At 41.7% G+C, this 23424-nt stretch overlaps 3 protein-coding genes across 3 annotated transcripts in view; 1 reads left to right on the forward strand and 2 right to left on the reverse strand.

Annotated features, from left to right (window-relative positions):
- The first annotated feature begins 1613 nt into the window (after window positions 1-1613).
- On the forward strand, window positions 1614-3877 carry LOC148736860 (uncharacterized). The gene is made up of 4 exons (XM_088747063.1): window positions 1614-1934; window positions 2515-2642; window positions 2930-3006; window positions 3286-3877. The coding sequence occupies exons 2-4, from the start codon at window positions 2541-2543 to the stop codon at window positions 3434-3436; spliced, it is 330 nt and encodes a 109-aa protein (XP_088603189.1). The 5' UTR covers window positions 1614-1934; window positions 2515-2540; the 3' UTR covers window positions 3437-3877.
- Window positions 3878-13200: 9323 nt separating this feature from the next.
- LOC148736861 (uncharacterized) overlaps window positions 13201-23424 on the reverse strand; it is a 33666-nt gene continuing 23442 nt past the window's right edge. Inside the window, exons 18-27 of the mRNA XM_088749198.1 lie at window positions 17753-17879; window positions 17564-17667; window positions 17162-17264; window positions 16903-17053; window positions 16710-16791; window positions 15283-15349; window positions 14634-14722; window positions 14281-14401; window positions 13957-13998; window positions 13201-13848 (exon numbers count right to left, since the gene is read on the reverse strand). Coding sequence (XP_088605324.1) covers window positions 13705-13848; window positions 13957-13998; window positions 14281-14401; window positions 14634-14722; window positions 15283-15349; window positions 16710-16791; window positions 16903-17053; window positions 17162-17264; window positions 17564-17667; window positions 17753-17879 — 1030 coding nt within the window. The 3' untranslated portion in view covers window positions 13201-13704. The remainder of the gene's footprint in view (window positions 13849-13956; window positions 13999-14280; window positions 14402-14633; window positions 14723-15282; window positions 15350-16709; window positions 16792-16902; window positions 17054-17161; window positions 17265-17563; window positions 17668-17752; window positions 17880-23424) is intronic.
- LOC148736862 (uncharacterized) lies at window positions 18188-23140 on the reverse strand. Its single transcript, XM_088747697.1, has one exon. The coding sequence runs from the start codon at window positions 23138-23140 to the stop codon at window positions 18401-18403; it is 4740 nt and encodes a 1579-aa protein (XP_088603823.1). The 3' UTR covers window positions 18188-18400.

Below are 23424 nucleotides of genomic sequence, written 5' to 3' on the forward strand. Positions count from 1 at the left end.
CTAAAAGAAGGGACAACAGTTATTGACTGGTCGCTACAAGGGTCGAGAGGCTATTTATAAAGCTAATGATTCTGAAAGTTTGTGGTGAGTACAAATTGCGATATTTGGTACGTGATCAAAACTGAGAATCGAATCGGTCACTTGCATACCACAGTTTCTTAAGCTTACGCTTTACAATTAAATAAGTCTATCAGTGAGCTAAAAGTTTCAGGATTATATGAGTCGCGTTTTAAGCACGCTGCGAGCCCAGCAGAAAAGACAATTACAGCTGCTTAGTCTGCAGTTTGGGATAACTTCATTGCAATTAATTATTACAGTTACAACAAGAATTTGATTAAAAAATCAATTATTTAACTGTAATTAAGCCTTTCACCCCCAAGAGTGTTGAGTCAAAATTGAGAAGAAATCTCTCAATTTCAACTTGCAGAATCAAGTATGTGTGAAGTACCCGCTCATGAATATGGGGGAATAAGGGATGGCCTGGGCGATTTTTACAAATAAACCGCTCGCATGCAGCTGCGCGGCGCGCCGACAAGGTCTGAATGGCGGTCTTTTCAAGCGTATGATCGTACGGAAGGTCAGGCCATATAACAGAAAGAGCCCTTTTCTGGACGTCTTCCGGTGCGTTATCCAGGTACTTTGGCAAGTCAGCAAACACAGCTGACGCGTAATCCAATATAGATCTTACAAGTGCATAGTAAATGGCACCGATATCTTTAGGTGGAACGCCACACTTATGCAGCTGCCTTAGCGCAAACAGTCTACGATTGGCCCTCTTCACCAACCAGTCAATGTGCACCGTCCGCGTAAGATCCTCCGAAACATGAACGCCGAGTAGTTTAAACGACGGGATTCGCTCGACAAGGGATCCGCCGACCATGATCGGCATGGGCACACAACTATTATAGTGAAGAAAGTCAACCGTGAGGACTTTACATTTACGCGGATTGAGGCGCATGTTATTCTTACATGCATAAGAGTTGATATCATCAACGATGTAATTCAAAACTCAGGGGGAATTTCTAGGAATTATCTCGATGACAGTGAGGTCATCCACGTATTTGGCACGAGGAGCCCAGGCACTCACAAGATCGCTCATCATGACCGAAAAAAGTAGAGGGCCAAGCTTCGTGCCCTGAGGGACACCGCCACGTAACGTGCGCGCGCAAGAAAAGGTGGTACCCATGCGTGTAACCTGGGGTCGCTCGTGCAGAAAGGAAGCTATCCACCTTATGAGGCAATTATAGATCTCATATTTAGATCATCACGAGCCACAGGTAAACGGAAGTTCAAATATTCGAAAAGGCTGGTTGCTATGGAGTGACGTCATAAACCGGATAAGTTTCCATCATCGCCTTCACAGCCTTTTTCGATAATTGCTCGCAGTAATCTGAGTAGTTGCTTGAATTTGTACAATCTCTGTTCCTGCTGGGTACAATGAAGCCTTTTGTTTATTAGGGGCTGGATCGGCCTATTGACATTTGGAGATTGGATTCATATTAATATGCGTAAGCAAAAGCGTGAATGTTTAGTTTCCCGCGGTCGAGTGCAGTTATGGATTCCTTCGAACTTCGAAGGGTTGAATTGCTTCATTCTCCTCCAGATGAGTCAAGGGAATGGTTTATCTTAAATTCAAGAAATGTGGCATAAGAGTCAGCAAGTTTTTTCAAGTAGCCTGTTGGTGGCACATTTTCCAAGCGTTTTGTACGGTCCAGCTTTAAAAAATGGCGGAAGCTTGGATGGCCGATATGTTCAGAACAACAAAGTGGCCATCGCCTCTCTATTTGGAGTTGTTTCTACCATCTTCCGGCAGAAATTCGAAGAAGGAGAAGTGGTGAGATATCTTTGGTTGATCGATAAAATAAATTCTTGATCCTGGATCAAGAAAAGCTTGGCAAACGTTACTTAGCATTTCCAAGCTAAGACGAACCGGGGTAAGTCATAACGTTTATATTTTTATTAAGATTGGAAAAAGTGAGTTTGCTGTCTTATGTTTTGTTGTGAATGCTGGTTTTACGGTGTATCAGAACTCATCTCTGCTTGGCAGGAAAATCACATAATTGGCTGAGTTTGATTTTACGCTGAGCCTCTAAGTCTTCTAGCTATGATCACTCTTTATGGCTACTTTAGGAGAAATTTCGGGTTTGTTTCCTTGATAGGGTCTTGACAGTATTATAATTTATTTCATTTCTATTTTTCTACGATAAAAGATTTAAATCGCCAGAGGGATGCCATTGAGAAAACTGGAATAGTAGTTAATGGAAGATGCTTTAAAGTTCAATTTCCAGGTTATTTGTGTGTGCCAATCTTGACTCTTTATATATTTTTTATCTTATTATTTTTTATTTTTGCAATGTTTTTATGTTACATGTCTAGCTACGTGATAGTAATTATTGAATCCATTTTATGCTTGGCAGTGTTAGAAAATATCTGGGAAAGTATAACATTTGAGATCTTTGGTGTAGCTATTTTAACTTCAACTTCTTGTTACCTTCTTGTCTTTTTTCATGACAGTTACTCTTGATTACGAAACACTGATAATGCTGCTCAAGCAAAGAGCTGGTGATGCCAAAAAATATATCAATGAACATTGCAAGCAAGGATTGGACACAGAGTGCTGTGTATTCTGCAAAGTTATTCAGGTAGGTTATACCTTCAATGCTAAATGACATGCATGATAGCGGAATTATACAATAACACAAAACATATTCAGCCTACCGGTATTTGTTATGCAATTTATGTATAATCAATCAGTGCGAGCTTTCTTGGCTTTCCTGACTTTACAGAAAGGCAGACGAAAGGTGTCCATAAAGGTGAACATATTTTATCTGTGGTGAACAGTGATTATATATCTACCATTAGTAGTGAACATTGTATGACTTTAGCTCAGTTAATTCATTATTGATTGATACATGCAATTTATTTGTAGGAATGTGCCTCTCCTGATGTTCCTTTTGGGGAAGCCTTTGCTGAGTGTTTCCTAAAGAGCAAAGCAAATATTGGGGGGTAGGTACAACTCTGCATTTCTGCATTGACATGCAGAAAAAGTTCCAGCTTGCAGTATGGTATTTCACTTTCTATTGGAATACATGTCTTTAAATCTCACTTGGGATACTTAGTTTGATGGACAGTTGGCATACTGCCGGACGACAGTTGGCCGACAGTTGGCCGACAGACTTTTAGGGGAGCTGTTCTTCACTTTTACCCAGTTACCAGCAAAAATATGGTAAGCTTGGATTATAAAGGTGGAAACTAAATTCACTGTTTTTTTTTTGTCTGTTTCAGATGGAAGGGGATAAGAGATGACTTGCTCTTTCTCCTTGAAGAGGAGCCATGTGATGTTAATTTATGTGCTCTGCCTCCAGTGTATAACATTTTAATTTTTAAATTCTGTGCACCCATTGAAGTAAGGCATTGTCAACATTGTATCATTTAAAAAAATCTATTTTCTTGAAGTCTTATCCTGTAGCAATATTATTTTGTTTCGTGTTGCCTGGTCACTTCTGAGATATATATTTATTTGTCATATTTCTAAGATTTATATGGCATTCGGCGTAATGCCTGAGAGCTTCTGGGATATTGCAAACTTAGTTTTTCATTCACTGTTAATAGAGGGAAATGATGTCTTTCCTTTCTGGTTCCCACAGGCTGAAGTCCTTCATTCAGAGTAATGCCTGAGCACTTCTGGGATATATAACATATTTAGCTTTTCATTCATGGTCAATATAGGGAAGTGTTGTCTATCCTTTCTGGTTCACACAGGCTGAAGTCCAGACATTCAGAGTAACACCAGAGCACTTCTGGGATTTATAACATACTTAGCTTTTCATTCATGGTCAATATTGGGAAGTGTTGTCTATCCTTTCTGGTTCACCCAGGCTGAGGTCCTCAGATTCAGTGTAATGCCTGAGCGCTTCTGGGATATTTCACATACATAGCTTTTCATTCATGGTCAATATAGGGAAGTGTTGTCTATCCTTTCTGGTTCACTCAGGCTAAAGTCCCGGCATTCAGTGTAATGCATGAGGGCTTCTGGGATATATAACATGCTGAGCTTTTCATTCATGGTGAATATAGAGAAGTATTGTCTATCCTTTCTGGTTCACCCAGGCTGAAGTGTTGGCATTCATTGTAATGCCTGAGCACTTCTGGGATATATAACATATTTAGCTATTCATTCATGGTCAATTTAGGGAAGTGTTGTCTATCCTTTCTGGTTCACACAGGCTGAAGTCCAGGCACTCAGAGTAATACCAGAGCACTTCTGGGATTTATAACATACTTAGTTTTTCATTCATGGTCAATATTGGGAAGTGTTGTCTATCCTTTCTGGTTCACCCAGGCTGACGTCCTCACATTCAGTTTAATGCCTGAGCGCTTCTAGGATATTTCACATACATAGCTTTTCATTCATGGTCAATATAGGGAAGTGTTGTCTATTCTTTCTGGTTCGCTCAGGCTAAAGTCCCGGCATTCAGTGTAATGCTTGAGGGCCTCTGGGATATATAACATACTGAGCTTTTCATTCATGGTGAATATAGAGAAGTGTTGTCTATCCTTTCTGGTTCACCCAGGCTGAAGTCCTGGCATTCAGAGTAATTCCTGAGCCCTTCTGGGATATATAACATACTGAACTTTTTATTCATGGTCAATATAAGGAAGTGTTGTCTATCCTTTCTGGTTTACCCAGGCTGAAGTCCTGGCATTCAGAAAAATGCCTGAGTGCTTCTGGGAAATACAACATACTTAGCTTTCTATTCATGGTCAATATAGGGAAGTGTTGTCTATCCTTTCTGGTCCATCCAGGCTAAAGTCCTGGCATTCAGTGTAATGCCTAAGCGCTTCTGGGATATAATACTTACATAGCTTTTCATTCAGGGTCAATATAGGGAAGTGTTGTGTATCTTTTCTGGTTCACCCAGGCTGAAGTCCTGGCATTGACTGAAATGCCTGAGCGCTTCTGGGATATATAACAAAGTTTTACATAGCTTTTCATTCATGGTCAAAATAGGGAAGTGCTGTCTATCCTTTCTGGTTCACGCCCGCTGAAGTTCCGGTATTCAGTGTAATGCCTGAGGGCTTCTGGGATATATAACATACTTAGCTTTTTATTCATGGTCAATATAGAGAAGTGTTGTCTATCCTTTCTGGTTCACCCAGGCTAAAGTCCTGGCATTCAGTGTAATGCCTGAGCACTTCTGGGATATACAACATACTTACCTTTTTATTCATGGTCAATATAGGGAAGTGTTGTCTATCCTTTCTGGTTCACCCAGGCTGAGGTCCTCACATTCAGCGTAATGCCTGAGCGCTTCTAGGATATTTCACATACATAGCTTTTCATTCATGGTCAATATAGGGAAGTGTTGTCTATCCTTTCTGGTTCACTCAGGCTAAAGTCCCGGCATTCAGTGTAATGCTTGAGGGCTTCTGGGATATATAACATACTGAGCTTTTCATTCATGGTGAATATAGAGAAGTGTTGTCTATCCTTTCTGGTTCACACAGGCTGAAGTCCTGGCATTCATTGTAATGACTGAGCACTTCTGGGATATACAACATACTTAGCTTTTCATTCATGGTCAATATAGGGAAGTCTTGTCTATCCTTTCTGGTTCACCCAGGCTGAAGTCTTGGCATTCACAGTAATGCCTGAGCGCTTCTGGGATATATAACATACTGAGCTTTTTATTCATGGTCAATATAGGGAAGTGTTGTCTATCCTTTCTGGTTTACCCAGGCTGAGGTCCTGGCATTCAGAAAAATGCCTGAGTGCTTCTGGGAAATACAACATACTTAGCTTTTTATTCATGGTCAATATAGGGAAGTGTCGTCTATCCTTTCTGGTCCACCCAGGCTAAAGTCCTGGCATTCAGTGTAATGCCTAAGCGCTTCTGGGATATAATACTTACATAGCTTTTCATTCAGGGTCAATATAGGGAAGTGATGCGTATCTTTTCTGGTTCACCCAGGTTGAAGTCCTGGCATTGACTGAAATGCCTGAGCGCTTCTGGGATATATATAACAAAGTTTTAAATAGCTTTTCATTCATGGTCAATATAGGGAAGTGTTGTCTATCCTTTCTGGTTCACCCAGGCTGAAGTCCTGGCATTCAGTGTAATGCCTGAGCGCTTCTGGGATATACAACATACTTAGCTTTTTATTCAATGTCAATTTAGGGAAGTGTTGTCTATCCTTTCTGGTTCACGCAGGCTGAAGTCCTGGCATTCAGAGTAATGCCTGAGAACTTCTGGAATATATAACATACTGAACTTTTTTTTCATGGTCAATATAGGGAAGTGTTGTCTATCCTTTCTGGTTTACTGAGGCTGAAGTCCCGGCATTCAGAAAAGTATCTCAGGGCCTCTGGGATATACAACATGCTTAGCTTTTCATTCATGGTCAATATAGGGAAGTGTTGTCTATCCTTTCTGGTCCACCCAGGCTGAAGTCCTGGCATTCAGTGTAATGCCTGAGCGTTTGTGGGATATATAACTTACACAGCTTTTCATTCATGGTCAATATAGGGAAGTGTTGTCTATCCTTTCGGGTTCACCCATGCTGAAGTCCTGGCATTGACTGTAATGCCTGAGCGCTTCTGGGATATATAATAAAGTTCTACATAGCTCTTCATTCATGGTCAATATAGGGAAGTGTTGTCTATCCTTTCTGGTTCACACAGGCTAAAGTCCCGGTATTCAGTGTAATGCCTGAGAGCTTCTGGGATATATAACATACTGAGCTTTTCATTCATGGTCAATATAGAGAAGTGTTGTCTATCCTTTCTGGCTCACCCAGGCTGAATTCCTGGCATTCAGAGTAATGCCTAAGCACTTCTGGGATATATCACTTACATAGCTTTTCATTCAGGGTCAATATAGGTAAGTGTTGTCTATCCTTTCTGGTTCACCTAGGCTGAAGTCCTGGCATTCAGTGTAATGCCTGAGCGCTTCTGGGATATATAACATACTGAACTTTTTATTCATGGTCAATATAGGGAAGTGTTGTCTATCCTTTCTGGTTCACCTAGGCTAAAGTCCTGGCATTCAGTGTAATGCCTGAGCGCGTCTGAGATATATAACATACTTAGCCTTTCATTCATGGTCAATGTAGGAAAGTGTTGTCTATCCTTTATGGCTCACCCAGGCTGAAGTCCTGGCATTGACTGTAATGCCTGAGCGCTTCTGGGATATATAACAAAGTTTTACATAGCTTTTCATTCATGGTCAATATAGGGAAGTGTTGTCTATCCTTTCTGGTTAACCTAGGCTGAAGTCCTGGCATTCAGTGTAATGCCTGAGCGCCTCTGGGATATATAACTTACATAGCTTTTCATTCATTGTCAATATAGGGAAGTGTTGTCTATCCTTTCTGGTTCACCCATGCTGAAGTCCTGGCATTGACTGTAATGCCTGAGAGCTTCTGGGATATATAATAAAGTTTTACATAGCTTTTCATTCATAGTCAATATAGGGAAGTGTTGTCTATCCTTTCTGGTTCACTCAGGCTGAAGTCCCGGCTTTCAGTGTAATGCCTGAGGGCTTCTGGGGTATATAACATACTGAGCTTTTCATTCATGGTCAATATAGAGAAGTGTTGTCTATCCTTTCTGGTTCACCCAGGCTGAAGTCCTGGCATTCAGTGTAATGCCTGAGCACTTCTGGGATATACAACATACTTAGCTTTTCATTCATGGTCAATATAGGGAAGTGTTGTCTATCCTTTCTGGTTCACCCAGGCTGAAGTCCTGGTATTGACTGTAATGCCTGAGCGCTTCTGGGATATATAACAAAGTTTTACATAGCTTTTCATTCATGGTCAATATAGGGAAGTGTTGTCTATCCTTTCTGGTTCACCCAGGCTGAAGTCCTGGCATTCAGTGTAATGCCTGAGCGCTTCTGGGATATACAACATACTTAGCTTTTTATTCAATGTCAATTTAGGGAAGTGTTGTCTATCCTTTCTGGTTCACGCAGGCTGAAGTCCTGGCATTCAGAGTAATGCCTGAGAACTTCTGGAATATATAACATACTGAACTTTTTTTTCATGGTCAATATAGGGAAGTGTTGTCTATCCTTTCTGGTTTACTGAGGCTGAAGTCCCGGCATTCAGAAAAGTATCTCAGGGCCTCTGGGATATACAACATGCTTAGCTTTTCATTCATGGTCAATATAGGGAAGTGTTGTCTATCCTTTCTGGTCCACCCAGGCTGAAGTCCTGGCATTCAGTGTAATGCCTGAGCGTTTGTGGGATATATAACTTACACAGCTTTTCATTCATGGTCAATATAGGGAAGTGTTGTCTATCCTTTCGGGTTCACCCATGCTGAAGTCCTGGCATTGACTGTAATGCCTGAGCGCTTCTGGGATATATAATAAAGTTCTACATAGCTCTTCATTCATGGTCAATATAGGGAAGTGTTGTCTATCCTTTCTGGTTCACACAGGCTAAAGTCCCGGTATTCAGTGTAATGCCTGAGAGCTTCTGGGATATATAACATACTGAGCTTTTCATTCATGGTCAATATAGAGAAGTGTTGTCTATCCTTTCTGGCTCACCCAGGCTGAAGTCCTGGCATTCAGAGTAATGCCTAAGCACTTCTGGGATATATAACATACTGAACTTTTTATTCATGGTCAATATAGGGAAGTGTTGTCTATCCTTTCTGGTTTACCCAGGCTGAAGTACTGGCATTCAGTGTAATGCCTGAGCACTTCTGGGATTTATAACATACTTAGCTTTTCATTTATGGTCAATATTGGGAAGTGTTCTCTATCCTTTCTGGTTCACCGAGGCTGAAGTCCTTGCATTCAGTGTAATGCCTGAGCGCTTCTGGGACATATCACATACATAGCTTTTCATTCATGGTCAATATAGGAAAGTGTTGTCTATCCTCTCTGGTTCACCCAGGCTGAAGTCCTGGCATTCAGTTTAATGCCTGAGCACTTCTGGGATATACAACATACTTAGCTTTTCATTCATGGTCAATATAGGGAAGTGTTGTCTATCCTTTCTGGTTCACCCAGGCTGAAGTCCTGGCATTGACTGTAATGCCTGAGCGCCTCTGGGATATATAACAAAGTTTTACATAGCTCTTCATTCATGGTCAAGATAGGGAAGTGTTGTCTATCCTTTCTGGTCCACCCAGGCTGAAGTCCTGGCATTTAGTGTAATGCCTGAGCGCTTCTGGGATATACAACATACTTAGCTTTTCATTCAATGTCAATATAAGGAAGTGTTGTCTATCCTTTCTGGTTCACCCAGGCTGAGGTCCTGGCATTCAGTGTAATGCCTGAGCGCTTCTGGGATATATAACTTACATAGCTTTTCATTCATGGTCAATATAGGGAAGTGTTGTCTATCCTTTCTGGTTCACCCAGGCTGAAGTCCTGGCGTTCAGTGTAATGCCTGAGCACTTCTGGGATATACAACATACTGAGCTTTTTATTCATGGTCAACATAGGGAAGTGTTGTCTATCCTTTCTGGTTCACCCAGGCTGAAGTCCTGGCATTCAGAGTAATGCCTGAGCGCTTCTGGGATATATAACATACTTAGCTTTTCATTCATTGTCAGTATAGGGAAGTGTTGTCTATCCTTTCTGATCCACCCATATTGAAGTCCTGGCATTCAGTGTAATGCCTGAGCGCTTCTGGGATATACAGCATACTTAGCCTTTCATTCATGGTCAATATAGGGAAGTGTTGTGTATCCTTTCTGGTTCACCCGGGCTGAAGTCCTGACATTCAGTGTAATGCCTGAGCGCTTCTGGGATATACAACATACTTTGAGTTTTTTTGATTCATGGTCAATACGGGAAGTGTTGTTTATCTTTTCTGTTTCACCCAGGCTGAACTGAAGTTCTGCTATTCCTAGTAATCCCTTAGTGCTTCTGGGATACCTAACATTCTTATTTTCTTTGACATTCACAGGTTAATCTAGGGAAGTGTTGTCTATCGGCCTTACTGGTTCACCCAGGCTGAAGTCCTGGCATTCAGTTTAATGCCTGAGCGCTTCTGAGATATTTGACTTACTTAGGTTTTCATCGATGGTTAATATAGGGAAGTATTTTCTATCCTTTCTGGTTCAACCAGGCTGAAGTTCTGGCATTCAGAGTAATGCCTGAGGTTTTCTGGCATATATAATGTGAAGAAATTCTTGCGACGCAAACTGTTCTGTTTTTTGAGCTCTATACCTATATCTACAGCAGAGCGACAGGAATAAATAGTCGTTTGAGACAAAAATTTGAAAAACTGCTTTATTTACTGTTAAAAGTCGCCCTGCAAACCGCGACGGGAAGAGAACATCAAAACAAAAAATGCTGCCAAAAACACTCAATAAATAACACAAGGCAAAACACTGCTGGCACACTTCTTTGCGAAGCTAGATCGTGAAATCTCTGCTGCGACGTTTTTGTAGGGCGTAAACACACGACGACGATTGATTTCCTGACAAACTGGGTAATATGAGATAATATAAATTATGAAACAACACGAAGTAACGCGCACAGCCTAAAGTGATCGATATACCGTATTTCCTTGAATAAGTGCCCACCCCTCAGCCATTCAAACTTGTAACTCTGAATAAGCGCGACACCAGAACCCTTTCTTTTTCAGCTTTCATAACATTTTAAACTTTTACTACCTTAGATGAATATGTTGGGAGAGATTCTTGCTCTAAGTGTTATATTACGCCGATGTATTATCGGCGTAATATAACTCGGCATAATATGGCTGGCTTCGCAAGCGGTGCAAGATGCAGCGAATTCTGCGAGCTGATTGGCTATTAACCCTTGCTTATTTTTCGTTTTCTGCGGTGGCCAGCGTTGCAGCCATTTTGTCTTTGTGTAACCTGCAGGCAAGCTCTCGCTTGGCTCTTAACGCTTGGCTCAGGTTTGAGTCTTCCTGCTTGGTCAATAACGCATTACTGGATCTACCGCGCTCTATGTTAATTTCCAAACCACTCTAGCGCACAGCCCTTGACTCAGTATTTAAAGTTGGTTTTTCGGAAAAAGTCAACGTCCCACCCCTCTCAAGAGGCTTTTAGAATATAAAAATTCAAGGACTTTCCAAGGATTGGTTAAATTCATTGGGGGACTTGCCCTGAAATTAACGGACTTGCAAGACAGTACGAACCCTGTTAAAGTTCAAGGGAGCTTAAACTTGTTCGTAACGTGTCATTAAACGAAAGTTGGTCTTTGTCTGTTTAAAAGCTTTGTCAGCTTGCTCAACATCTATCTTGATTTGAAAACAATTATTACTACCCCCGGTCTCTGTTTATTCGCGATTTTGATCATCGTTGCGGAGGAGGTAGCGCAAAAAGATTTTCAACACCAGTGCGTTAATCACATCGTACCTATAATGTCTGTAATCTCTCGCAACCATCTAGAGGATTCCGGCACCAATATAGGTCATCTGAAGGCCAATGACAAAGAATCTTATGAGTACTACATGAATATAGTTTAAAAAAACTGGAACAGTGTGTAAACTATAAATGCGACATAAAATATCAGTGAGAAAAAGCCGCCATGTATTGTGGACTCTGCGTTAAACAGCAAAATAAATTATAGGTTGTAATACGCCGAGTTTATTCCCAATAACTGGTACCCGGATACTCAAAAATTACAGCACCAAGCGTCAGCTGTCAAAGATTCCGAACACAGCGGAAAAAAAGTCGTCGGTTCTGGAATTTACTTTGTCTCCGATCCGAAAACAAAATCTGGTAACATCGATTAGAAAACAAAACACTCAGGCCGCCAGTTAAATGTCGTAGTAAATAAGCGTCGCAGCCTATGTTAGTATTAATGAAGTTAACTAAATCCGCAAGCATTGACTAAGAAATGTTTCTTCGACGTGACTGTAACTGCCGCAACACACTCCGGGCGAGCGCTTTGTCTTGTCACTATTTTTAAGCGCCGGCCATGTACACTTTTTTCGGATACGGCTTCTTTAATTACCTTTTCACGCCATAGGATGATGACATGATTGTGTAAAAGTTGACGCCTCTATCAGATTAGGAGCGAAATACGATCAAAAATTTTACCCAAGCAAGCCACCGGTATCCAGCAGAGAACGCGGACTAAAAGTACGGATTCTCTGCTGGATACCTAGACTTTTTTTGGTTGCTAACGGCGTGGGGCTCGTTATGGCTTGGTTAAAAATATCACGTGGTCTATTAGGTCAAACTCCTTCTTAAAATCCGCGAAAAAAAACCTGATAGAACAATTACCCTTGTCTAAAGCTTCTAAGGCAAGGTGCAACAGGTAAATTATTGCCTGCTCTGTTGACTTCCCTGATACCGCGAACTACTTAATATCAAGATCTTTTAAAACTGTAAGGGAGAACGCGCGTAAGTGTAAAACCTTCAAATACTTTAGCGCGCTGACACGTGAGAGACATCGGGCGTATGTCGTATATATATACACATCGGGCGTATAGCGTATATATATACATTTTATATAACCTTATCTAACATTCTAAAAGGTAATTATTTGCTTCGAGAAAAGACTTAACAATTAGCCAAGCCGACTTAGATGGAAGAACTTTTGGACGAAAATACGTTTGGACAAAAAGACCGTAATTCCTAATAAGCACACCTCTGAATCGCTAACATTATACACAGAAACTTACTTATTTCGATATCATTTTCATGAAAATGCTTTTCGCAAGTAAATACTTTGTCATTAGCGATCTGTCGTTGGAAATTACTATCTGTAACTCTGTATTTCTTGAGCTCATTGAGCCAATCTTCGCGCCATTTCGTTCCGAGGTGCTGGAAGCTCCATAGTCCAATTCCCTTAGTTTTATGGCAACTTCCACAGCCAACTACGGAACAGTTATTTCCAGGCATATTTTTGAGTTAAGATCTATGCATTTTTAGTGAAGCAGACAGTAATAAAAATCATTTAAAGTCAAAATATTTCTCTATCAAACATACTCGAAGAACGCTGCTTTGTATTGTGATGCATGGTAGTCGTGACGTCACGCACCAAAAAGTTGAACAATAACCTACCCCCTTTGAAGTTCACCCGCCTTCCTAACCAGTCCCCTCGATTACCTATGTCTGTACCAGCTGGCATTTTTAAGAAGATTTCTGGGTTTTGAAAAGTATCCGTACCGCTCGGATCGACTGTGTATGTAAACTTAGCTTAGCTCTGAATCACTTGACTCTGAATCACTTGACGTTTACAACACTGAAAAAAAGTTAAATTGTTTTAGCGGATAATTTTTGCATTTTCAAATTAGCAGTAAAGGACTCGTCCACGTAACCGATGTGCTAAAGTGTTTATGTTTCTCGCCGTGGACGACGGTCCCGTCCCAGGCCTCAATCGGTCGTATACGTCGTCGTCCACGTTCTCGTCGTCAGTGGTAAAGGTCCCTAATATCTCTTTGCCGACGACGTGATCAGAACCACCAAGCTTTATTGACAGGTCGAAACTGAACAATTCTTACTGACTAACTACCATGGCCTGAATAATCGTTTTAAACTTTCGACTCTTATTCTCGGTCTATTTAATCAAGGTATTTAAGATACGGTTTTTTTTTTCAGTCAGACTCATTTTTAGACTGCTATTCAACTGCCCACGCGTCACCAACATTACTTGCATCAACCTGTGAGCTTTTCTCGGGGAGTTTTCATTGTTTACAGGTGGAAAAATGCTATCTCTAAATTTCGGTCAAATTGAATTGTTAAAGTACTATTTAATGCTATTCTCTGAAGGACTGCATTTCGACTGCCCACGCATTGCCAACAGCACTTGGATTAACTTGTGAGCTATTCTTCACAGAGTTTCCATGATCTGCAGCAGAAGGACAAATGAGGCTCATCTTTCTTTTCAAGCGCTCTCTAATCTGTAAATGAACAGGCGAGAAAATTTCAGTTGCTAACCGCAAATCTTTTTTGATGTCTGGGAACTTCACAATTCATTTTGTACATCTTTATTATTGAATTCTACTCACCTGGCTGTTTCGCACACAATGAAGTACGAAAATCAGAATACCCTGAAACAGACAATTATTTCAGGATTAACTCTTTTGCAATCCGAGGTAGGAGAAGTTCGATCGTTTGAGATTCCTTTCAGCAACCATAATAAAAATGGCGAAAGAATGAATTAAAGCAAGTCACATATCTTGTGAACTAAGAAGATTGTCTCGTTTTTCGTAGATTATTTTTGAATAGGCAATATCCTCTGACCAAGGTTATAGTGTCTGATCAGTGCATTTAAGTATGTATTAAATGGATGACTAAAATCTCATTATCAACCACGTTTCTTAAAAGCTCACCTGAGTAGAGTTGAAGATAGTAAATATGTAAGCGAAAGCTTTGTGTAATGGAAAAAAAAGACCAAAGACCCACGTGACACCCAGCAGTGGAATCATCACCATCCATGTTTTAATGCCAAGTCTGAAGAAGGACAAAAATACCAATAACAATAACCGTTTCTAAATAATAATGCCTCATTATCTAAGAATACCTAGGTTGGAATTTAGGCAAATATTGTAAAGCTAGATGAGGCAACTCTTTGTTTACATTACTCGAGAAGTATCTGTAAAAACTATTAATTATCCACCTCCCCCCCCCCAAGTTTAGTTTATCACAACTGTTAGATGGATGTTCAATTAGTTTGAAAACTCACCGTATCTGCTGCATATGGTTGTCTTCCCCCGTTGGTTGGATTAATGCGCTCATCTCCTTCATGACTCGGACGAGTATCAAGATGTTGAGCTGAAAGAAGTAAGAAATGTAAAATATATCGTCGAAAACAGAAAAATGCTATCCATACTGTTACGAGCGTTTGAAAAAGTAAAAGTTTGAATCATTTTAACAAATTAAATCCGCAGTGGTAAGCTGGCCAAATGATGTGGTAAGCTACCCCTATGATGAGGACTAGAGAACCCTGTGCTGCGCCAGGGTATTACTTTGCTAATATGTAGGCCAAGACGAATCAGACCACAGATCTCCGTAATTAAACTCAAAGAGCACCAGAGAACTTCCTTGTGAGTTTAATGGTTAATGGCTTCATATGTCACTTGTGTTCCTTCATACTTTGACAGCAGCACGGAGGGGAGTATCTTGGAAAAAAGTACTGTAAAGTTTCAAAGATACTAAACATTTTGTAACGAGCAAGGGATAATCACAAATTCTCTAATCGTGGTTAGTACTAGTATAGATAGTAACAACACTAATGATTCTAATAACAATAACAATAATAACAACAATAGGGATAATAACAATAATAATGACAGTAACAATACTGACGAAGCATCAATTAATCACAGACTCACAACTTCAACGGAAGCCACAAATGTCACGAAGATCCAGATCAGGCTGTTAGTCGAGGACAGCCAGCAACTGGGAACGAGTTTAAAGAAATTAACCGATGAAAATAAATTTCGAATAAGTAAAGATTTGGTAAAACATTTGACAATGAAAAACTGCGATAAAATATTATAAAGCATGACACGACGTTTCGACGTTTCCAGAACGTCATTATCAAGTAAACTAGAATAATAAAATCGAGCATATATATAATGAAGCGGTGAATAAATTACAAAACGTTAAAAGTTAAACAAAGAGTTTAGCCCTAATGGAATCGCTCTGGGTGTTTAAATTGGGCCTTATTGTTCTTATGTACAACATTTCATAAACAAGACAATCCCATTTCGTGTCGCATTTTTTAAGCATTCTAAACTGGCTCTCATTGAGTAAGTCAATGTTCCCATGGGCATCTCTCAGGTGGCGACCAATGGCAGAGTATCGATGATCAGCAATGCGTTGAAACAGATGGCGCGTCGTATATCCGACGTAATTTGAATCACACAAATCACATTTAAAACAGTAAACAACACTATGCTGATTTACGATGCGTGGCTTGATTTCTTTAAGCTTTAGGTCCTGCTCAAGTTTCTTACTGGTGTAGACTGGTTGTACATCAATGCCAATTTTTGAACTGAGATCGCGCATTTGTCTTTTGGCAATGTTCACTGAGATTTGATCTTTGAAAGGAAAACTGACTCTTAAAGTTTCAACAGATTTTGTCTCAGTATCTGGTGTAGAGGAATAATCACATTTGTCGATAATAAAGTTCACCAAAGAACTAGGGTAACCAAGGCGATGAAACATAGATTTTAGATGCCTACACTCATCGACGAATGCTTGATGCGTAGAGGACAATTCCTTTGCGCGATGAACCATTGTTTTGATAAGACACTTCTTATAGCGCAAATCGGTGTGACTTTGAAAGTGAAGTAAAAGGCCCGTGTTCGTAGGTTTACGATAGACCTGAGTCTCCAACTTGTTGCCGTTCTTTGTTATCAGCGTTCCAATAAAAGGAATTGAATCGTTGTTGGAAAGTTCCATAGTGAAATGAATACTAGGGTGGAGTCCATTGAGTACATTGAGGAAACTTACAGCTGCATCGAGTCCAGGCATTATTGCGAGCGTATCGTCGAAAATAAATTTGCAGTAAAAAGCCCCTAGCCCTCCCACCTCCATAACCCCCAGCATCAAAACATCTTCAAAGTGTAACACAAATCAAACACAATAAAAAAAAAGACAGATTCAAACGACAAGACAATAAGGAAAGAAAGAACAGAAGAGGCCTTAACTCCAGCAATATTTTGTAAAATTCAGGATATTTGAACAAAAAGAGTGAGATAGAAGAAAAATAAGGGGAAGAAACTACAGCTGCAGTAGTTATTGCTTCGCATACTATTTTTCACTTGTATAACTCTGAACTCCATCTTTTCCAGAAGCTATGCTAAGTGAAATGACCACCATGATTATTGGCAAACCTAAACAGAAGTAGAAGGAAGTCAGTGCAACTCAGGAAATCATGCGTTCAGTTTGAGACGATTTAAAAGAATGCAGGTAAAAATAACTTGCAACAAGTTAAAGAAAAATACCCCATGATATGACGTGATACATGTGCATCTTGGTGTTGATGTTGTAAACTTTTACAAGAAACAGGTAGAAATAAATTCCCTCAACCAACATCCAACAGAAGGCGGCCATCAGGAAATACTGCAGAAAAGCTGCTGCTGTGATACAGGAAGTCTGCGAGGGAGATAAAATGTTTTTGTCTGTTTTTCATGTTTTTTCTTACAAGATATTTTAGGCCCCTTAAAAGCAAAAAGACCATGAATGGATGAAAAAGTCACTTACCATATTTTCTGTGGCGTCTATACCAGCGAGAAAAATTATTTGTCCAGCTCCGAGTGCCACAGAAAGACTTACACGTATTTGAGACAGAGGCTGCCATATGTCTCTAGTGAAACAAGCAAGCAATGAAAAATACAAAAAATCGAAGATATAAACAACAACAAAAAACTCAAAGACAAGATGGAAACAAAACAAGACAAGATAGTCTATCACAAGAGAGATTTAAATTATCTCGATTCAGCTTTTTATTGTTATTCTGCTGTCATCATCATCGTTACTATCTCTTTTGTTCGATTTACTTTTTGTTTTTTTTTTGTTTTTTAATAAGCTTGTCTAATTAAGGCCCTAAAGCCCTCAAGATTGTGTAAAGACTTAGCTCTTTAGTCCTATGGTGACAGTACTTACGTTAGGAAGGAATATAGAATAATTGTCAAAAGCATCCCGAGGATGGAGAGGCTTAATCCCACGTATGTGATAATTTCCAGAATGGTTTCGTCCTCCTCTGTGAGCTGTGAGGAGACATGAAGATACATAGATATGTCGTTAATTAACCTAAACGAGCTGTATTACCAATGATGAAAATCAGTTCATTACCCCTGGGCTGCCATTGTAGTCAACTAAAACAGCAAAATGAGTCAGATGATCGCAGCTGCAAACTGTGTCTTCTGAGTTGCTTTCAGATGGAATTACATAGCATCCTCTCCCTGAAAATCCGCCTGAGCTAAAAATAATGATAATATTAATGATAATAATAACTGAATAACTTAATAACTTATCATTAATGATAATAATAACTTTATAAAGTATATATGGATCTTAGTGGACGTTGTGGCTCACCACGGCCTTATCGCCCAGCGACAGCTACAGCTTTGATTTTATTCTGGGAACTCAGATGTATATACTGCCGCAAATAGTAAAAATAATGATAATAATAATAATAATAATAATAATAATTATAATAATAATAATGATAATAGTAGTAATAATAATAAAGTTGTGTCCATTGAATGAAGACCATGTGTGGCGACGGTTATCCGAACAAAATAAAACTTGGACAACGAGCGAGAACAGCAAAGGTTTTAATTCGTGATCCGAAAAACTACGCAATAACACAACAAGATGGCGGGTCCGACAAGCACATGTTTTTTTTCTCTCGACTGTGGGGGACTAAGTTCTATTTTGATAGAATCCGCTGGCTAACGGGCAGTTGGCAACATAGCCACCCCTGTATAGGACTCGAGTCTATACACTACGTTCGGCCTCCTCAAGGAGGCAAAGCTTGGCGACTGGCCGTTTGAATGTCCCTTGTTTCGTCTGAACTTCGACAGTGCGAATGAGGCCATCATCTCCTGGGAATGTTTTGACGATTCGGCCAAGATTCCATCGACCACGGGGTAAATTGTCCTCAACCACTAGTACCAAGTCTCCAATTTGGGCATGGTTTTGAGGTCTGGTTCTCCACTTCCTCCGCTCAGTAAGGGCGGGCACGTACTCGCGTAGCCATCTTCTCCAGAAATGGTCGGTTAGCGTCTGTGCTTGTCTCCACCGCTTTTTGGAATTCAAATCTCTCTCATCAAAGACATCGGGAGGTACGTTTGGACTGTTCCTTCCGATGAGGAAATGGTTAGGAGTGATTGCTTCAAAGTCCTGAGGATCAACGCTGACGTGAGTTAGCGGTCGGCTGTTGAGCAGACTCTCAACTTCTGCCGTTAATGTGAGCAAGGTTTCATCATTCACCAGTTGCCCATTGAGGGTGATCTTTAGAGCTTTCTTTGCTGATTTAACGAGTCTCTCCCAGACTCCCCCGAAATGAGGAGCTGAAGGAGGGTTGAAGAACCACTGGATTCTGTCGCGTGACAGAGTATCTGAGATCTTAGCCTGGTCCATTCCATCAAGGCACTCCTTAAGTTCTCGTTCGGCTCCAACAAAATTGGTCCCGTTGTCACTGTAGATGTTTCTCGGTTTTCCTCTTCTAGCCATCATTCTTCTCAGCGCCATGATAAAGCTGTCTGTCTCGAGTGAGTGTGCAATTTCTAAGTGTACTGCCCTTGTCACCAGGCAGGTGAACAGGCAACCATAGCGCTTCACTGTTGATCTTCTCTCTTTGACTAACAACGGGCCAAAATAATCCACACCAGTGTTGTAAAAGGGTGGGGTGAAAGCTTCAAGTCTGCTTTGGGGCAGGCTTGCCATGAGCGGTGGATCTGGTTTGGAGTTGTGTTTTCTGCAAACATGGCACGACTTGGCTATTTTTCTGAGAGCGGATCTCACCTTGGGGATCCAATACTGTTGCCGCAACTCAGCAAGGATGTGCTCTACACCAGAGTGACTCATTCTTTGATGCAGGTGTAACAAGATCAAGGGAACAATGTCATGCTTCTTAGGAAGGATAGCAGGATGTTTGGCTTGATACGGAATTGCAGCGTGTTTCAGTCGGCCTCCGACGCGTAAGATACCCTTCTCATCTGTGTAAGGGTACAGGGATCTAAGGTCACTGCTGCAATGTACCTCCTTTCCTGCGGCTAACCGATTCAGGTCATCTAAATAAGCTTGAGCTTGGGCCTTCTTAATCCAGAATTCTTCAGCACTCATGAGCTCTTCTACAGACAAGGGGCCCTTAGCTACTTTCACGTATACATTCTTGCGACGACAGCGTGACACAAACCGAAATACCCAGGAGGTAACTCGCAATAAATGAGTCCACGAAGAGGTCTTCTTTGGATCCAGAAACTCGTGGTGGACTTCAGAACTAAGACCAAGCCAGGCTTCAATTTTAACTTCAGGATCCTCGTCAGTTGGCGGTTGACAAATTGACTGGTTTGGCCAGCAGTCTTCACCTTGTGAGAGGAAGTTTGGACCGTTAATCCACCGGCTGTCTTGGATAAGGTCATGAGCTGAAAGACCTCTCGAACAATCATCTGCGACATTAAGGCGTCCAGGGATATGTCGCCAGGTTTCAGGGTCAGACACTTCCTTTATTTCAGCAACTCGGTTGGAGACGAAGGTATGGAGTCTGGTTCCTTGACTCTTGATGTAGGAAAGGACTGTGGTGGAATCTGTCCAGTAAGTAATTTGGCTGGGTATCACATCTAGCTCTTTCTGGATGTTCTGACTCATTCTCACCGCCATTACAGCAGCTTGAAGTTCCAATCGAGGGATCGTCAGGGGTTTAATCGGAGCGAGCCTTGTCTTTCCGAAGATGAAGGAGCAATGATAGGAATGATTCGATGTTTTAAATCTCCAATAGGCAGCGGCACCAAAGGCAACTTCTGAGGCATCAGCAAAGATGTGGATTTGTGCACCGACATACTGGGTACTTGGTTGGTTGATAAGGTAACATCTAGGAACTGACAAGGTCGCGAGGAGAGGTAGTTCTGCCTTCCAGGCCTCCCAGGCATCTAGTAGTGGGCCTGATATGGGTTTGTCCCAATCAAACCTGAGTCTCCATAGCTCTTGCAGAATCAACTTAGCCCGCAGTACAAATGGTGCCACCAATCCAAGGGGATCGAAGATGGTTGATATCTGCTTTAGAATGCCTCGCTTGGTTGGGGCTAACTGTTTAGGGACTGCTTTAATTTCGAGACTGTCCCGTTCCACATTCCACAGCACTCCCAAGGCTCTCTCAACTGGAAGGCTGTCCAGATCCAAACCAAATGGCTGTGAGCTCCCAGGGCTGCTGAGGATGTCTTTGGGAGGTAGTTGAGCTAATACATATCGGCTATTGCTCATGAACTTGGTCAATCGAAAGCCACCCCTTGACAAAAGCTCAATAAGCTGGAGGGCAAGCTGAGCTGTCTCGGCCTCAGAGGGCAAGGACTTCAAGAGGTCATCCATGTAGAAATTTCTTAGGACTGTACTGGTAGCTTCTTCACTGCTAGTGTTCTGGTTATCAATGGCGGTTCTCTTCAAACAATAATTCGCAGAGGTTGGACTTGACTTTGCACCAAAGATCATGGCCTGCATTTGGTAGACGTCCGGAGGATGATCTCTATTCGGACCTCTCCAAAGGAATCTCAGTGATGGCTGGTCTTTCTCGATAACTCGTACCTGAAAGAACATTGCTTCAATGTCCGCGATCATGGCAACAGCATGTAGTCGGAACCTCATGATAACACCTACGAGAGGGTTCAGCAGGTCGGGACCTGTCACCAATTGATCATTCAACGAGGTTCCCTTGTATGAGGCTGCAGCGTCAAACACTACGCGAACCTTTCCCGGCTTATTGGGATTTGTCACAGCATGATGCGGCAGGTACCAAGTATTCTTGGGTTCCTTGGCAGCGATCTCGGTGGGAGATAACCTTTTGGCATAGCCCTTGGCAATGTAGGTCTCAACTGTGTGGTAGTAAGCTTTGGCTCTTTCACTGTCTTTATCCAAGCTTCGCTCCAGATTTATAAGTCTTTTTTCTGCTAGGGGACGATTGTTCGGGAGCATGACTTCTTCATTCTTCCACAGGAGACCAGTTTCATAATGGCCAAGGTCAGATCGAAAGTTGGTAGCTTCTTCTAAATGCTTGAAGGCTCTTTCGTCCTCTGTAGATCTTGAAATGTCACAATTGAACTTGGTGCCAAATGACTCTGTCTTCCACCAGTTTTCAACTTCTTCATTCAAGGTGGTATCTGAGGTAACACAGTGTCCAACAAAGCCTAAGCTTGTTCTGGGGGAAGGAACACCTCCCGCTAAACCAGCAATCGTCCATCCAAAGTCAGTTCGCACAGCGTATGGTTGGCCCTTTGGACCACGTCTGTGTTCATGTTGGATCATGGCTTCTGTAACTTGTACTCCAATAAGTAGGCCTATCTGATCAGAAGACACAGCAGGAATGTCTAGATCTTCAAGGTGTTTCCAGGTTCTTCTAACGCTTTCCTTGACAAGTCTCTGTGGAGGGACATTTAATCTGGGGACTGTCCACACAGGGTGGATGTGAACAGGCATGTTTACAGCTTGTTTCCCCGTTGGCGTCACAAGAAGATTCACTACTCTAGAGCACTGCGGAGTTCCATTGTTTTCAATGTTTCCCAGGCAAAGTAATCGCTCCGGTCCCTCGAGATTCAGCTCGTCGGCAATGTCTTTTCTTATCAAGGTGTCTGAGCTGCCGTCATCCAGAATGGCAAACGTTTCGATCATGGCCACCCCGTTTTCACCTTGTATTTGGACTGGGACAACTTGGAAGTAAACCACTCTCTCGCTAGCTGCGAGGGAATTGGTGGTTGCCACATACGGCAGGACGTTGCCGGGGGACAGCGGGGGCTGAGCTTGTGGGTCTTGAATAAGCGGTGGCTGAGGTGTTGCACGTTCATAGTGTAGCAGACTGTGATGATGTCTCTTACAGTTGGTAACTTGGCAATGAGTTTTGTTTGAGCATTTATCAACTTGATGTCCCTGCTTGAGACAATTGAAGCACACTTTGAAACTCTTGGCCAGCTCATAGCGCTCAGGTACAGACTTTCTTTTAAATTCGTTACATCTGTAAAGTGGGTGAGCTTGATTACAGCATAGGCAGGCTGGTGACTTCGGTTCTTTATACGTGGGTTCTTCTCCCTTTGGTTGTGAGTCGCTCTTGATATACAGTGTAGAAGAATTCATGGGTGGATACTGTTTCGGGAATTTACGCCTGTTAGGTGACAGACATTTTGCTGGTTCCTCGTACACCAGGTGTTGTCTTGCTCTGACATGTTCTGAGAGCCATCGGTCAAGGTCAAACAAGTTAGGCCTTCCCTGACTTTCATGTTTCTGAACTTCCATCGCCCACTTTGATTGCAAAAGCTCAGGGAGCTTTTGAACAGCAATTTTCAAACTTGTCTCACTCAAGAGATCGGCAATGAATCTCTGTCTGTGAAGGGTGACGACCGTTGACCTCAGTGCTTGGTACAGCTTCGTAAGACCAGTATGATCTTGAGGGCGTGGCGATGGCGTGTGCTTAAGAGCAGTAATGGCTGCACGCACAATCTTTCCAGAGTCAGCGAATCTTGCTTTAAGCATTCTAAGAGCCAATATGTAGTTTGCGCCATCTTCTCCAAGGAACTGGATTTCTGACTCTGCAGCACCAGTTAGAGTGTTCTGAAGATATGCTAAACGCTGGCTGTCATTGAGAAAGGGCTGATCATGCACAATGCTCTTGAATCTTCCAATTCACGAAGGTCAGGCAAGCGGTGAGCCATCAAATTTTCCAAGGTCAAATTTGGGGAGTGAACGTTCCATGGCAGAAAAGCTGCAGTGGTGATGTGCTGCTAGCTGAGGCTGAGAGATGACGCCATACTCGTCAA

This window comes from Stylophora pistillata, chromosome 2 (assembly GCF_964205215.1).
Source record: "Stylophora pistillata chromosome 2, jaStyPist1.2, whole genome shotgun sequence".
Lineage (NCBI taxonomy): Eukaryota > Metazoa > Cnidaria > Anthozoa > Scleractinia > Pocilloporidae > Stylophora > Stylophora pistillata.

What these genes read in the sequence shown, in the direction of transcription:
- LOC148736860 (XM_088747063.1), top strand. Translation starts at nt 2,541, where the DNA reads ATGCTGCTCAAGCAAAGAGCTGGTGATGCCAAAAAATATATCAATGAA. An exon ending in TATTCTGCAAAGTTATTCAG is followed by an intron (nt 2,643 to 2,929) that starts GTAGGTTATACC and finishes ATTTATTTGTAG; the next exon opens with GAATGTGCCTCTCCTGATGT. An exon ending in AGCAAAGCAAATATTGGGGG is followed by an intron (nt 3,007 to 3,285) that starts GTAGGTACAACT and finishes TGTCTGTTTCAG; the next exon opens with ATGGAAGGGGATAAGAGATG.
- LOC148736862 (XM_088747697.1), bottom strand. Translation starts at nt 23,140, where the DNA reads ATGCTTAAAGCAAGATTCGCTGACTCTGGAAAGATTGTGCGTGCAGCC.